Source organism: Mustela nigripes, chromosome 4 (genome assembly GCF_022355385.1).
Source record: "Mustela nigripes isolate SB6536 chromosome 4, MUSNIG.SB6536, whole genome shotgun sequence".
Classification (NCBI taxonomy): Eukaryota; Metazoa; Chordata; class Mammalia; order Carnivora; family Mustelidae; genus Mustela; species Mustela nigripes.
Genome location: NC_081560.1, coordinates 29,194,684 through 29,212,099, shown reverse-complemented (window position 1 = coordinate 29,212,099; position 17,416 = coordinate 29,194,684). Strand labels below are relative to the sequence as shown.

At 37.8% G+C, this 17,416-nt stretch overlaps 1 protein-coding gene across 4 annotated transcripts in view; it reads left to right on the top strand.

Annotated features, from left to right (window-relative positions):
* Nucleotides 1-17,416, top strand: part of CPED1 (cadherin like and PC-esterase domain containing 1) — a 264,988-nt gene that overhangs the window by 107,853 nt on the left and 139,719 nt on the right. For all 4 annotated transcript variants that reach the window (XM_059396509.1, XM_059396510.1, XM_059396511.1 and 1 more), the window contains 2 exons: nucleotides 16,386-16,528; nucleotides 17,280-17,352. In XM_059396509.1, the coding sequence (XP_059252492.1) occupies nucleotides 16,386-16,528; nucleotides 17,280-17,352 (216 nt within the window). The remainder of the gene's footprint in view (nucleotides 1-16,385; nucleotides 16,529-17,279; nucleotides 17,353-17,416) is intronic.

The window sequence follows — 17,416 nt, the reverse complement described above, 5'->3', positions numbered from 1 at the left end:
CGGCTCAGGTCATGATCTCAGGGTCCTGGGATCGAGTCCCGCATCGGGCTTTCTGCTCAGCAGGGAGCCTGCTTCCTGCTCTCTCTCTGCCTGCCTCTCTGCCTGCTTGTGATCTCTCTCTGTCAAAAAAATAAATAAAATCTTTAAAAAAAAGTTTATTGGCCCAAATGTACTTAAAATCATTGAATGAAGAGATTGCATTTATTTATTTATTTTTGATTTAAAAAGGAAACAAACCTTCAGTGCCTGACACAATACCTAGTATTTAGATGACAAGAGAAGAGAAATGGCTTGGAAGAGACTCCACTCACTAAATTGTTGAAAAAATAATTAGTAATTTATAAAGAGGTGTGTGAATGCAGAGTAATAGCAATGAAGACAATAGCAATAAATGTCTCAAAAATTAATGACTTTAATGCTTAAGTTTATTACAAAATATTTGCCTACTGGAGAAGACAGATGATATTTACAATTTTACTTTGCTTATAGAAACAAAATAATTTTCCACCAGCACATTTTGAAGCTCATTATATGTCCACCATTTTAAATATTTCTGTTAAAGATTGCTTTTATTCTTTGAGCTCTATCTCAAAGACTGTGACAAATTCTAAATATAAAATATGCCCAAATGTGCCAACTAGGTAAAACTGATTTTTCTGCTAAAAGGAGACAGACTTTTGCTCCCTTCAGGAGAAAATCTGACTTGCATCTGTCTTATGTGATTTATGCATTGTAAGTTTAAAATGAAATACAGCCTTTTCCCTCCCATATATTAAAATGTGGTTTCAAATTTGAAAGAAACAGCAGTCTTTTGTCACCGAGGAAACTCACAGAGCTATGAGATAAGGCAAAAACAAGAATACTGTATTGCCCCCAAGTGCTCTTTTTCAATATTGCACTAACAGCCAACCTGAACTGTCCAAAGCTGGAAGGAAAAAAGAGGAAAATGTTTAGATAGCAGCACTTTGACCTTTTCTTTCATTGGATTATACACATTTATTTCTAAAACATTATTTGGTGACCCCCACTTGTGGTACGATGGGTAAATTGCTAAGCAGAAATTCTGAATGGTGAAAAATTTTCAGTGCCATTTAAATTGCTTGCCCTACAAAATTATTTGGAATGCCCTCAGCATTTGTCAGTGATTGGACATCATTTTTCCATTTAAGGCAATTTTGTGATAAATAGGTTCTTTTTAATTACTATAAAGTTTGCATTAGCCTTTTAGACTTAGGATCTGAAAATGCATTACTTTAGCCATTATCTTTTGCGTGTACTTCTATGTGAATTCAACCTGAACCTCAAACTGGCAGTTAATTTGATTTCCTTTGAATTATGTAAATGACCTAATATTGTGATACAGAACTGAAAAGGTGTCTTTCATTCTTCTGAGTGCTACTAAGGCAGATGAAGACAGATTCTGCACACACACACACACACACACATCCTGCTGCATTCTCTGTCTCCTGTAACATGCAGATAGATTTCCTTGCTTTGCTTTCTCTGTGCACCATTGGCCTCATTCATTCATCCTCTGACTTCCCTCTTTACTGATACGTAGCATCCTCAGACCCACCACTCCATCCTCTTTGTTTCATAACAGCTTGTCCTCTTATCGCCCTGCCTGACTTATGGAAGCAATTCTTAGATGCTCTATGAAGCAGGTCTTTTAAATTTGGAGAAAGGGACTGCAAACAGGAGAGGAAATCCCAGTGGTTCCTACTGTATGTTTCCTAATCCAGATGCTGTGTGGCTTCCTCTCTAAGCTAGCTTTTTCCGTGCCTGGTCTCTACTCTTCCAGAATTCAGTAATTCTGAGGACCACAGCCTCCACTACCTGTTTAAAAGGTATTGTACCCAGGCACCTGGGTGGCTCAGTTAGTTAAATCACCAACTCTTGATCTTGGTTCAGATCATGATCTGAGTTGTGAGATGGCTCCATGCTGAGTGCAGAGCCTGCTTGAGAGTCTCTCTCCCTCCCCCTCTCCCTGCCCCCCCTCAAAAAAAATGTTATGCCAAAGTGATTTCTATCAGAAAATTTATTCCTGATTTATTTGAAAAGTATGAGAATTTTCCCATGTGCTTGATTACCCAAACCATCTACATAAAGAGTATGTATTCAAGTCACAAAGAGTGAAATCATTACTCTAAACTCGGAAGTCACAAAAGAAAAACAGTATGCTCAGGAAATATATTACATTTTCATGCTTTCCATGAGTTACTGTTGAAGTGAGAAGCAATATGATTTTAAAATATGAATAGAACCATAATGATATCTTTTCAGTCTGGGTGATAAGGAAGTGTCTGGTTGCATTTTACTCTAAGGGAAAAGAGAATTAAATCACTAGCACTGGACCTATAAGACTAAAATGAAAATCCCAAGGCATGACAACCTCTAGGATCCTGGGGACGGATATTCACTAGGAATGTTCTTGGACCAATGGTCCAACCTCAGGCAAGTCTTTCAATCTCTCCAAACTACTTCCTCCATCTATAAAATAGGAATAGTTTCCAATGGGCTAAATGAGGTTTTTCATTCCTTCTACGATATTTACTAGGGCCTTCCCCTATGTGCTAGGTTCCAGTGATAAAGTAATAAACAAGACAACATCCCTGAGTCTATTCTTAAATGGGATGGGAGATGAAATACAGATAAAGAACAAGTTATACCTATACAAAGAAATGCAGATAATTACAGACTTTCTAAAAGATTTTTTTAAAAGATTTTATTTATTTATTTGACAGAGAGAAATCACAAGTAGACTGAGAGGCAGGCAGAGAGAGAGAGGGAATCAGGCTCCCTGCTGAGCAGAGAGCCCGATGCGGGACTCGATCCCAGGACCCTGAGATCATGACCTGAGCTGAAGGCAGTGGCTTAACCCACTGAGCCACCCAGGTGCCTCTAAAAGATTATTTTATTTGAGAGAGAGCTGAGCAGGCAGGGGCAAAGGGAGAGGGTGAGAGTTTAAAGCAGACTCCATGATGAGCACAAGAGCCTGAAGCAGGGCTTAATCCCACGACCCTGAGATTACGACCTGAGCCAAAACCAAGAGTCAGTCGCTTAACCAACTGCACCACCTAGGTTAGTTACAGATTTGCACTGATAGTTTTACCATCCAATAATTACTTTGGGTAATTATCAAAGCTAGATCTTGATATAGCTAAGAATGAAATGAATGAGGGTGACATGTAGAGAGTAGCTGGGTTACCCAATTTCTGAGAGGTAGAAAGATCTCCCTGACTGGGTGACATCAGGGCAAAGTGGCATTTGAAGAGCTAGTGACAAAACATTCCCAGCAAATGGCGAATTCCAATGTCTGAAGGTAGGACAGTCCTTGTGCGTGCAGAGAATGTCATGGGAATTGAAAGTGTCTCATGTTGTACAAAAGAAGAGTGGTAGTGAGCAGGTAGTCGAGAAAGGCAAGAGCCAAATCATGCAGGACTAAAAGGCAAAGTAACGAATTTGAATTTTTTTCTAGAGGCCAAGGGATGCCACTGAAAGATAGTGAGCAGGGGAATGCCATGAGCTGATTTACTTTTCTAAGCCTACTCTGCTGCTGTGTGGGAAATGTATCGAAGAGGTGAGTCTAGGCAAAGCTATTTGGGTGTCCAGGTAAGAAGGCTGGTAACTTGGACTAGTCGGTGAGATGGTGACGACAGAAGGAGAGAAGTTTCTACCTTTTGGAGGGAGAAACAAGCTTTTGTGATGAGTTGAGAAAGAGGACAGAGATGGCTCAAAGATGACTCTTCAGCCGTTGTTTGAATGGTGGCGTCATTTCCTGAGCTGTATCAGATGGAAGGGAGTAGGACGGAGAAATAAGACACAAGCAAGTGAAGAGGGAGCTGGGAGCCTGCTCTAGCAGCTGACCCCTCTGCAGGTTCGCAACCATTTGTCTGGTTCTTCGACCTCCTGTATTCCGTGCCCTGCCTCAAGGCCCTACATAGGAAAATTCTTGCCTTAGGAATTTGGTGTTTCTTTACCCATTCACTTCCTCTCTGCTTCCCTTCTCATTCCCCTCTCTCTCCTGCTCTTTGCAACAGAGGTTTCCTATCGCTTGTTGCTTGCACTTCCTGCTGTGACAAGACAGGTCTCATGTGTCCCGATTCCCATTACTGTAAAAACAGCCTGGGCAGAAGTGCCTGTTTCTCAGACACCACAGGCTCAAGGGTTGTTTTCAAATAGATGGGGCCTCAAATTTTAAGTCGGTTCCCTGGAGGATCATAGGGTTGTCAACTAGGCTCCATTCCGGCAAGAAGGGGAGAAGAGAATACTTAGGAATCTGCCCACCCTAGAAGGGGTTGAATTTATTCAGTGTCAGGGATGGAAGTCAGAGTGAAATGGAGAAGCAGCAGGCATGACACCACTCTCTCAGCTCCAAGGTTAAAGGAACGTGAAGTTCTTAGATCACTTCTCAAAGAGATAGGGGAGGTTTATGATGAAAGAGATGAAAATAAGATATAAGAGAAGAAAATAAGATACAATGTGAACAAATAAACAAACAGAAAGCAAACTGAAGGAGTTGGCTTTTGCTCCATAATAAATCACCCCCCAAACTTAGTGACTTTAAACAACATATATTTATTTATTGTTCTCCTGATTCCGTGGGTTGGCTGGCAGGCTCTGCTGATTTCTGAAGCTCCGCTGAGGCTGGATGGTGAGCTCACTTCATGTACATGCCTGGCTGTTGGCCTGGTTGGTGTTAGCTTGGATCATGGGGATGACTTGGTCACGTGTTTCTCATCAGCCAGCCAGCTACCCAGTGTCTTTCATATGGTGGTAGTGTCGGGGTCCCCAAGAAGAGCCAGTGAGCAAGTTCCAAAAGCCAGGTTCTTTGAAGCTTTTGTTTGTGGAGTGGGCTGAATGGTGGTTCCTCAAAAGATATGTTAAGATAAGTGGGCCTTAAATCCAGTAACACGTGTGCTTATAAGAGAGAGGCAAAGGGAGGTTTGGCACAGACAGAAGAGGAGAAAGTCACGTGAAGATGGAACAGAGATTATGGTTCTATGCCCTCAAGCCAAAGGAAGCCTATGGCCACCAGAAGAGGCAAGGAACAGATTGTCCCTAGATCCTGCTAAAGGATTGTGACCCTACCAACACCTTGATTTTGGACTTTTGGCCTCTAGCCCTGTGAGATAATAAATTTAAAGTGAGATATTACAGTGGCCTTAGGAAATTACACAGTTTGCCCCACATTTGCTAATCCATTGACCAAAGAAGGTCGCAGGGCTAAACCAAGATTCAAGAAGTGAGGAAGGAGACTCCACCTCTGGGTGGAAGGAAGTGTGAGTCACAAGGCAAAGGTGAGGCGGGGGGCTGTGCCTATGCGGGTGAGAAGAATTTGTGGCCAGTTTTTCCAAATTGCCACACCAACGTAAAGAAGGATTTTCACATCAGAGCAGATTGTCAGCAGGTTTCACAGGATGGAATTGAGAATAGAGAACAGGGAAGTTTTTAAATTAGGGACAGGAGACAGTGAAAGAAAGGAAGGAGAGTGTGTACTTTATCTGATGGCCTCTCTACTCCTGGATGAGAATGAAGCTTCTAATAGTTGTATGTTCTTCATCAAATAAGAGAAACAATAGAATCTCCCCATAAAAATTGGTGGGGAATCAATGTGTTTAATCCATATCCTACTGTAGATGTGAGATTTTTTTTGTGTTTGATCATGGAGTCAAAAACAACTCAAAGGAGCAGTGTTGACTACTCAATAATGGTTCATAATCAGTTCAGCTCACTTGGATTCCCCAATTGTTTCGAGGATATCTGCATGTCGGGCAGTGTACAGAAGGACTCGAAAGAGAAATGCTAGTTCTTGCTTTCCAGGAACCCATCTTCAAGGGAGGGAGAAAAACCCTTACCCATAACTGTAATACAGAGCAGATTACAATGAACAGCTGAGTTCCTGGGATGGTCAAGAGTAGGAGAAAATTATTCCGCTAGAGGAAAGTGAGGTAGGTTTCACAAAATAGGTGGCATTTTAACTGAGCTTGGAAAAATGAGAAGTGTTTCTTAAAAATGGGGCAGGGACATTTGCATTTATTTTGGAAAGACATCATGAAGCGAAAGAACATAGGTTATAGTCTCAGAAGTATGAGCTGTCTTATTTAGTTGGCTAGAACACATACGTGTTTCCAGGTGGGAGAAATCCTAGGGTAACCCGCAGTGGGAGGGATAGACAGAAAAGAAAGGGAGAAAGGCATAGGCTTTGTGGAGTAGGGGAAACCAGAGAAGGTTTGTAGAGTCATATCCTGAAGAGCTTAAATCTCACGCACTATAAAGTGACCCCACTGTCATTTTATATTTCTGAATGTATTCTCATATATGATCTCATTTGATGCTTTAAGAATGCTGAGGGTTAGGGTGATATGTTTCTATCCATTCTATGGATGAGGAAATGAAGATCCATGGCTTAGTGGAGAAGACAGAACTAATAAAGATGATTAGGATTAGGACTCCGATCTCCACTGAATAAAATCCCTCTTAATTACCACTTAACTACTTGCGGTATTAAACAATGCTCTGTACGCCCTGCATAAAGCATATTGACTACTGAACCCAAGAACTCAATGCCCGAGGCAAGCATTTGTATGCTTCCTTCCTCGTGCACTGATGAACTTTAAGTGCAAAAAGAAATAGACTGATGTCTATAAAAGCAAAGTTGAATATTTATAAAGGAATCAATCTGGGAAATTTCTTGGAAACACTGCAGGTGAATTTGATGTGGGGTAACAACTTTTGTGGGGTCAGGGGAAACTGTGCAATGTTAAGATTCTGCCCTGAGATTTTTTTTTTTTTTTTTTTGCAAGTGTCTTTATGTTCTTGCTTAGTTGCATTTATAACCAATGCATTATGGGTGAGGTTTCCATAAAGTGGATGACTAGCAATTCCAATTAGTTCACCTGCATGAGAATAAAATAGCTCGGCTGTATGTTACAAAATTGACAAAGGAATGACATTTATGTTTTGAAATTAAAACATAATGTTTAAAGATTTCATGCATTGCTTTTTGAATCCGCGTATAAAAATAGCTGTCCCTTTGTAGCAAATAGGATAAAAGAGCTTCTCCTGTTAATGATATCTCCTCCTTCTGGAAACATTGGGACTTCTGTCCTTTATGATTTGAACTGTGCTTCATAAAGAAGACTCGGGTAGCAATGAAAGAGAAAGGTTGGGGGCAGAGAAATCAGAAGTCAGTAGTTGGGACCGCAATGAGAAGATATTTAATGACAGTACTAAATCATAAACCTATAGATTGTGCATAATATTTAAATGCTCATTTAAACTATGTCACGTAAAAAAAAAGAGTTTGTTGGAACACTGGTAAGAGAGCGGGATAAGGTGCCTGATAGAAGAGAGGTGTAAGAAAACCATAGAGGGTTATAATACATCTATAGATTCAACAGATTTTAACACTGCAGCCTCAGAAGCTAAGGCAAATTGCTCTATCATTTTCTTTATTGTACAACCAGAACGCATTATTTTTATAATGAACACATTTCCTTTTCTTTGGTGATTGACCATGAAACTTTATAAGAACTAAAATAGATACCCTGCCTAAAATATCCGGAACATAAATGAAAAGTATCTTCGCTTTTCACTTTCTTACTCAGTCGAGAGTATCCAGAGAGAGATGAGATGGATATCTTTCTGCCAAAGGCGTCTTTGTTTGCAAATTTTTGTACTGCTTTTTACAAATATTTCCTGTTGGAAGTATTATCAGACTTCAGTGTCATTTTCTACTCAAGACCATTAATAAAAGATGGAAGGTTTTCAAAACAACTGTCAGACCTTATTTTACTGGAAGCTTTAAAAAGGATTGCGTTTTAACTTTAATGGAAATAGCTGTGACCTGCTTGAACACTGGCATTCATATAAAGAAAATGAGGAGACATATACATACAAAGTCTAATGATAAAATTTTTACAACTTTAGCTTTTGCTCTTTGCTGTTAAATCTCTCTGCTTCTTTATATTCCAGAGATTCCAGAAGGGGCAATAAAAATAACCTGCCAGTTTTCTGAGAAGGTTGAATATAATGCAATCAGGGTTCTACCATTCAAAGCAAATAATTAAATTTTATGCTATTCACAGCCTTTTGTATTTCTGCACCTTGCTTCTGATCAATTCTCTGATATACGTGTGGGAGAATTTAAAATTTCCAACTATGAAACTGATTAAATCACATTGAATCTTCTGAGTTTCCAAGTTAAATGTGTGCTTTAAAGCTTATGGTGGTTAAGAAGTATAAATGAATAAAATTATTCATGTCACGGTAAGCAAGAAACTTATTTAAATATTGGCGTTTTGATCTAATTCCAGGGAATGAGTAAAAACTGTCCTAATTCAGGTTTAGCCAATTAATTCAGCTTTTTCCGTGGTATACTGTAAAGCAAGCCAATTTTCAATGAGCTAAAATAAATAATGAGAATATTTACGTTCTTAAATCATTTGACTTGACACAAGATTTTTTTTCTTGATCCAGGCAATTTGATTTAAGTTACAAAGAAATATTCTTTGTTTTTCCAAAAGGTGATTGGGCTACAAAAATGCTCGTTGTTGAACTGATATATTGTGTGAGTGTAAGGTCACATGCCTGAGAATTGTGACAGTTTCAAACACATTCTCCATAAAAGTAAAAACACATATGATCCATTCTTCTGCATTTCAGGGTCCATCCACAAATCTAAATCTAATGTAATCAAAACCACAATGACAGAGTTCATGCTGAGGCTTTGTAACCAAGCAGACTGGCTTTAACACCCTTACAGGTTACGTCTTGGCCATGCAACCTTAGACAAATTACTTGTATTCTCACCCCTTAGTTTCTTCATCTATGAAATGGGGATAATGAGTGTCAACCTCATAGCATTGCTATGAATATAAACAAAAAAGTGCATGAGAAATACAGTGTCTGGCCCATGGTATCAGTTTGGCTAAAGTTAGTGATTACTATTAAATGCAACAAAAATTATATCCAAATATCATATGTGCACTAAATGAAAAATTACACCAGTACTTGGGTTTGGAATTTAGTCTTTTTTTCTCTTCCTTTCTCAAACTTTTTCCTCTTTTTATTCTGTTGTTAAATATCTGATTTTCCCCCTAAATCGTATCACTTTAAAATGCAAAGGAGAGGTTTTCCTAGGGTTCAGAGTGCTCCCTAGCACTTCCTCTCCTGCAAAAGCACCCCCCAACCCCCGTGAGCAGGTGACATTCTCCTGACGGCATGACACATCCAAACCTGTGATTCTTGAGCAGGGTGTTCTGTATCTCTGGGGACCCATGAAGTCTTTCCAGGGGTTCGCAGGTGCTTGGATAGTTAGAAGAGCATCTTCTTGCCCTGTCTCTTTTACTCTTCTACTCCTCAAAAACAAAACAAAACAAACAAACAAAAAAACCCCAAAATGAAAAAGAAAAACCTTTTCTATGTTCAGAACTGAGTCTGAGCCCTTCTGTGACCTCATACTATGATGATTGGTTCATGGTGAAAAAATTCTACGAAACAAAAACTTCCCCAAGACAAAACCAGACAAATTCAAATATGGTGTGAGAGACAGTGATTACGTAACACATTATCCATAACACTACGTAACACATCCTACACAACTCAGTGTTTTCAGTTTTTAACAAAACTAAATATTTCATGATAAATCACTATGTGAGCTTTTTTCCCCCCCATACACTTTGGAGGGAGTTCAAGGAATTAGGTCATGTTGCTGTAACTGAATTCTTCCATCTCTCTTCCTCTCTTCCCCTGCCCTACACACACACACACACACACACACACACACACACGCACACACACACGCACACACAAACACACGCACACTCTTCCATCCGTACATCCCATATATATTTATGTGGACAAGTTTTCTCCATGCTTACATTAAAAATACTATTAATACTGATATTGAACCCTTCTCATCCTAGCCATAAGTAGTAGTCTCACAGCAGATAGGTGTTTTACTTGAACAAAAAGAAATTGCATCCATCTAAGAGGTACATTTCTAATTCAATTTTACTTTTTTATTTCAGAGATTCATTAAGAAGACTTATAATATATTTCTATTGTTCTGACCAATTGTGTATGTGCAATAACTGTAATCTTATCTCTTCAGGGAAGAAAAAAAATATTTTTTAATTTAGAGCCATATTGTAATTTTTAAAACTTAAATTTATAGATATATTTTTCTTATTGAAAATTATAAGGGGATCAAAAAATCAATTTATGTATAAGATATATTACATTGGGATAAAATGCTGAGGTACTCCTGTTCCTTTGGATACATTTTGAGAGTTTTACAAGCACCTGAGAGAGAGACTGGTTAGGTTAGAGTCAGACAAGAGAGATCCTCAGTGAGTCTATAAAAGGCAGAAAGAATAATAGTATCAGTCAAGAAAAATAGATTTAAATTTCAAGGATACTACAAATAGGTAGATTTGAATGCATACTTATTCCCTTTTTAAGTTGGACAAAGAACATACCATCTTGGATTTCATATATTTAAATGAGTGCCCTTAGTTCTACCCTTGGATAAAACTGAGTCTGAGCCCTTCTGTGGTATTTCCTTTTAAGCACTGATCACCTGTAATGATCATCCTCTAGACCGACTTTGTGTTCCATCATTAATTTGTCCTCTCTTCTGGATCATTCCTGTCAGCATTCAAGCTTGCTATGGGATTATTTCCCATCACAAACAAATGAACAAAAAGCTCGGGGATCAAAGAGTGTTCATAGATAAAGCACTGACAAGGTGGAGATGAAGTAGAAATGGAGATTATTTTCACTATTTGAAGGAGCTGAGGAATGGAGCAAGGGAGGGCTTATTTTTTGTTTGTTTGTTTGTTTCTTTTGCAATTTTTTTAACCATTAAAGAAGTGCTCTTTTGGACTTTGGTGGTACAAAATTAGCAAGTGTTTAAACATGGTTGTTAGAGAGAGTTAATCTGTAAAGACCATAAAATTAATTTAAAATTTTGTAATTCTGGTAATATATACCTAACATAAAGCTTACCATCTTATCCATTTTTAAGTGTATAGGTCAATAAGTGTTAAGTATATTTACATTCCTAGACAACCAATCCCTAGAACCTTTTGCAAAACTGGTTATACCCATTAAACAACCCTGCATTTACCCCTCCCCTCTGCCACTGGCAACTGCCATTCTATTTCCTGTTTCTATGAATTTGACTACTTTAGATACTTCATGTAAGTGGGACCATACCGTGTCTATTGTGACTGGGTTCTTTCACTTAGTATAATACCTTCAAGGTTCTTCAAGCCCTAATATTTGTCAGAATGTCTTTCCTTTTTTAAGGCTGAATGATATTCCATTATATATTTTGTTTATCCATTCATCTGTTGATGGTTGCTTGAGTTGCTTCCACTTTTCGGCTATTGTAAATAACAATGCTATGAAAATGGGTATGTAAATCTCTCTTGAAGACTCTGCTTTCTCTTGTTTTGACCACATGCCCGGAAGTTGAGTTACTAGGTCATACAGCACTGCAATTTTTTATTTTTGAGGAACCTCCATACTGCATAGTGGCTGCACCATTTAACATTCCCACCAACAGTGCTCAAGGATTCTGATTTCTTCACATTCTTCCCCACACTTAATATTTTATGGGTTTTGTTTTGTTTTGGTAGGAGTCATCCTAATGGATGTGAGGTAATACCTCTTTGTGGCTTTGATTTGCCTTTCCCTAATGAGTGATATCAAGCATCTTTTTATATGCTTTTCAGTGCAAAATGATTTTAACTACTCATATTCTTCTTTATACTGAGAAGATGAAAATTTCTATCTGATCCAATAATATTGAGAGAAATTCTAGGAAACTTCAGTAAGACAATGTTATTAAACACTACTCGAGGGGTGTCTGGGTGGCTCAATGGGTTAAGCCTCTGCCTTCGGCTCAGGTCATGGTCTCAGAGTCCTGGGATTGAGCCCCACATTGGGCTCTCTGCTCAGCAGGGAGCCTGCTTACCCCCGGCCCCCTCCCCACCTACTTGTGATCTCTCCCTGTGTCAAATAAATAAATAAAATATTTTTTTAAAATATTACTCAAAGTTCAAGATACTAAAATGACAGTATTCTAAAGTTTCCCAGTTAGTCAAGAACATGACTTAAAAAAAAAAAAGAAAGAAACTCTAATATTGGTTAATCTTTCATCCTTTGTTTTAACTCTTAGATTAAATTTTCTTATCTCAAAAGTCCTTTTGAACAGTTGTAAGCCTCTATTTTTCAAAGGTTTTATTACAAGTCACCAAAAAAATGCATATCCTCCCTCTCTCGTGAGATGGAAACAAGAGATAAATATGTCCTAAGGAGAAAAATTATTTTATCCAGAAGCTCCAGTAAATTATCTCTCTTATCAAAGTCTCTACAGTTTCTATAATGTTATGCTTAGCTTTTCTCACTCGGTACCAACTCTGTGTTAGGTCCTAGCCACCCGAAGGTAAAACGGTATAGTTTCTGATCTTACAGTCTAGTAGTAAGAAGAGACAAGAAAGTCAGCAAGTTGACACAGAATGATCCATGCTGGCACTGAGAGCAATTTGCCGCAGGTCTTATGGGAATTTAAAGGAAATGAATCAGGTGAAGCCCAGAACTGTCGAGAAGGGCTTTCAGAGATGGGGCGGAGGAGTGAAGTGGATAGAAGGGCTCCTTAGAAGTATTTTAAGATATCAAAGATGTGGGGCGCCTGGGTGCCTCAGTGGGTTAAAGCCTCTGCCTTCGGTTCAGGTCATGATCCCGGGGTCCTGGGATCGAGCCCGGCATCGGGCTCTCTGCTCAGCAGAGAGCCCGCTTCCTCCTTCCTCTCTGCCTGCCTCTCTGCCTACTTGTGACCTCTGTCTGTCAAATAAATAAATAAATCTTTAAAAAAAAAAAAAAGATATCAAAGATGTGATGCAAGTTTTCTTGCAAATATTTTCAAGTTGACTTTCGGCTCCTCTTGTCTTTCTAATTGACAATTTTGATCCATCTGTGTATATATTTAAATAAATCACTTGAATACCTTACCGGGTTATCACTTGACTCTTACACAAGTCAGAACAAATCGTGGTGTTTCTACCGCCTCGTTTTACAACCATGATCTTACAAGGTCTTTTCCTATATAATTTATTTTGCACTAAATCTGTATTTCATTTTGACACTGAAGGAGGAAAATGCGTAGTTCATAAAATAGTTTTATGTCATCTTAACTGTTTTAAGATGCTTTTTTATTTATTTTTACCTTGCTGCCAAGGCACTGATTTCCTTGGGATCTTATATTCTCATATTTATGTGATTCAGGAACATCCATTAAAAGTCTTGATCTAGAGAGGGAGAAGTCTCCTTGATATTTGAGTTTATGGCTTCATTGTTTCAAAGTAGCAACAGTGCTCCTTCAGGGATTTGTTCTTGAGTGAAGCAAGCCCCTGGGTCAGATGTGTTCTTCAGGTTCTCATGGCTGTGAGTGGTATTAATGTCAAATAATTTCAGATTTGACATTGTGTAATGAGACCATGGAGCGCAATTCTCTTTCTACATCTGAACACACCAAGATGCACGGAATTCAAGTAAAGTGACCAAGGAAATACAGTTAAGTGTTAACAAATTACAGCAGGACCAGACACACAAAGAAGTCTTCCACTTAGCCTAAGTGGATTAGTTCCAAGAATTGATAGAGGAAGTATTGTGCCCTCTCTGGGTCACTCACGGAAAGATGATTTTTAAAAATAAATAAATAAATAAACTCTTAAGCACTTGCGTGATTCTGTTTTCATTGCTGGCATATGGAGCTTGCTTGCCCACTATACTAAGCAGATGAAATAGGTCACTTGTCTAGAATTCCCTTTGAACTGAAAGGCTTCAGTAAATTGAAATTTATGCAATGAGATAGAAGGAAATGCCTACAGAGACAAAAACTGGGGACAGAACTAACAAAAATAAAACGAGTCGCTCCATTTGGAGTCGTGCTTGGGGAGCGCCACTTCTCTCTCCTGTCCTCGTACTTCTGTTTATAAAGGCAGCTCTGGTCCCCTCCTTTCGTGGCTGGTGGCCGATGTTAGTTTTTCTCGCCGCACATGGAGGTCTTAGGGAAACGGGAGGACAGCCAGTTCCTTGGATCCTTGGGTTCTGCTCCTTCACTGAGGTTGCATGGCCGACCGCTGGAGGGGGCCCTTCCACCGCCGTATTTCTTTATTTCTCTGGACAGGTTTGTCAGATATTTTGTAAAACGTTCCCAATTGGTGTCACGAGCGTTTGAATTCCTAGAGGCAGTTTTGATTTTCCACAAAGGCACTGCGTTATGAGAATCTGGGTTCAACAACCACACCCATTCATTGAAATTTCCTTAAATGGCTGTGGACTTTCTTGTTTGAACTAATAAAAGGAGCGAACATGCGCTGAGTGTTGACAGGCGTGGGGTAGAAGTGTATCTCACGTGCATTCTCTCATTTAATCCTGGCCATACCTCTACAACATAGATATTGTTGTTAACTTCAGAAGTTCTCTCAATGTGATAGTAGCAGGTGTAGAGCCGACGTTAAACCAAGGACTTGTTGGGTCTCATGTCTGTAGACTGTGCTGTACACATGTCCGCCAGCACTCAGCCCAGTACTTTCCAGTAGTAAAGTTTTCACTAAAACAGTCTAATTGAATGGAACTGAATCCATGTACTGATAGCCTGTATTCAATGCTCATGTTACAGTCAGAGATTTAGAAATAATCGGTTCTGCAGTGGGAGAATCAGTATAACCCAAGAATTAATTTGCTAATTATTTCTTGCTATGGAACATACCATCTGATCATCAATCTTATGCATCTCACATGCTACACAAACTTTCTTAAATTATTAACCTTGACCTTTGTGATATTCAGGAAACATTAAAACAGAAAAGGTGATAAAATCATCAATAATCCTTTCTACCTAATATGGTGAACAGAGTGAAATATGAGTTATTTTTATTTGGAAAAACAATATTACTCTGTTTTGACTCAAGGGTGTTAACATTTTTAGTGTTAACACTAATTTGTTTTCTTTTGATCTTACAATTATTACACTTATTTTCCTTAGTGAAATGGAAAAACATCCCAATTGCCAAATGCTAATGATGTGTTTGTAGAGTCTTAAAATGTACATCTCATTAGGTTTCTGTTTTTCAGCTGGTAAAAAAAGTTTATGAAGTCAGTATTTGTTTCTCTCGGGGAATTTTGCTTGGTATTTTAAAGATACATCTACCATTTCCCTTAGGTCACTTGTGCCAATATCTGTCCTTCATTATCATAACAACAAAAGTCTTCACTTTGTAGTCTTAGCAGTTCAGATGGATCTAGTCTGTCCTTCCAAAAACATTAACAGAATACCTGCTGCATGTTTTTTCAAAAAATATTTTTTGTTCTTCATTCTTGAAAGATTATGTTTCTCCAAAGAAAGTCTATGACTTAATAAGAGATTTGTTTTATGCTTTTTAAAAATTTCAACTTGAACTTTGATGTTAAGCATCCTCAAGGGGTACTCTTGCGATTATTTTAATATTTAAGCAAATAAAAACAGCTGTTTATGATATCAATAATTGTGTTTCTAAGTAACCTTTATTCCCCTTTTGTAATAGTGCCCCATCTTATCTGTTCACAAAACCTTACATTAAAATGATGGGAGAATACTGAAATTCTCTCAGACTCTTCATTAGTTGGCTACATCTCCCACAGCAAAATGCTGTGAAGGAGTAACTTTCATCCATTTATTTTTGATCTGATACATTCAAGAAAGTGATAATACCAAAAAGCTTAGATCTGAATTTCCTACTCTACGGTGTCTTTCCAATACATTTTCTTCTCATTTGGGTTTACAGCCCTCTTGGTGGTCGTATTCACCCATTTTAAAGAGAAGGACACAAAAATTCAAAGTGAGTTGCCAGTCTGAGTTCATCTAGTAGAGTCACATTAAACCTGGAGGTTCTGATCGCAAGCTCCCATAAATAGTTCCACTTCACTTTCTATCATTAGATGCCATGAAATTAGAAAAAGGGGGAGAAAAGTAAAAAATCTCTTTTTAAAAATAACTCTTAAAGTAATTTAAATGACAAGCTGTAGTGTCACCCCATATCCAATTAAAAGGCTATATTTTTAAATGTATATAATATATACACATTATGTATAATGTATACAACATTCATGATGCAATATATTTTAGTACTTATATAGTCTTTCAGTATATTATATAGAAGATATATATGTGTGTGTGTCTACATACACATACTATATAGAGATTATCAAAATGTCCTATTTAAGGAGTGTTTCAAAGACACATAACCCAGAATAATCTTTCAAACCGATCACCTTGGAAATGATAGACTGAGATTATTGTTTCAATATTGAATCCTTTACTTTGTTCACAGCTGCAAACATTTTTTGAGACATTCCTGACAGCCAGTTCACCTCTTCAGGCTTTTGATAATATGAAGGAAGCAATTAGCAAACTCCTGCTAGCAGCTGAAGTATTCAGCGAAACATCTACTCTGGGACCAAAGGCCTTCAATAGGTAAAAGCCAATGCTAATATTAAAAAAAAAAAAGTTCTAAAAATTGTTTGTGAAAATGTATCTTAATTATCACAAGTAGGTGCTACTTGGAAAATGTTATGTCAGCACATAAATATGAACTCATAAACATCTTTTCATATTTATAGATTCTGAAACTTCAGAGCATGTCACAGACTTGTTAGCATCTAAATAATAGTGATAAGAAATAAAGCACACATTGTTTAAATTAATTTTAATTGCATCACCTTTTTAAGCTTAGCTATTTTTAGGATATGATCTTTGCATTGACTAGGTATAATTTTACTTATGGACTTTATTAACAATATCTAATAGCTATTGTCTCTGTATTCCAGTTTACTTGAATATAATTTCGTGCCTTTTTTGTAGGCAATGTTAAATTTAGAATGTCAACAAGAAGGAGATGACTCAAGTAAGCTTTATCATGCTTATATGTGAATAAGAATGCCTAGCAGTTAGGAGAAGGAGAATTTCCTTCTCCGTATTTAGGTTTTCATGAAGTAACTTCATTGTTTAATGTGTTGTGACTACTCTAGATATATTTGTATTTCCTATAAGGAACAAAACAAATTCGAATTAAAAAATAAATTGCATGTAATTTCCAAGCCACTGTTTCTTTTACTTAGTACAGATCTTGACATTTCACTTTAGTAACTGTTAATAATGTATCAAATAATAGAGTAAATGTAGCAAATAGAATATATTTTTATATCACGGTTTGTTTTTATTCCAGATGCAGATTATGTTTTCAACTTTTCACCTTTGATATTGGTTACTACAGTTTCCCGGACCCTGTAGTGCTCCAAGTAAGTATCCCAAAAGCTTCTTGTGAACTTCCACCTTACACTGAATGATCTATTGTGTGTGTGT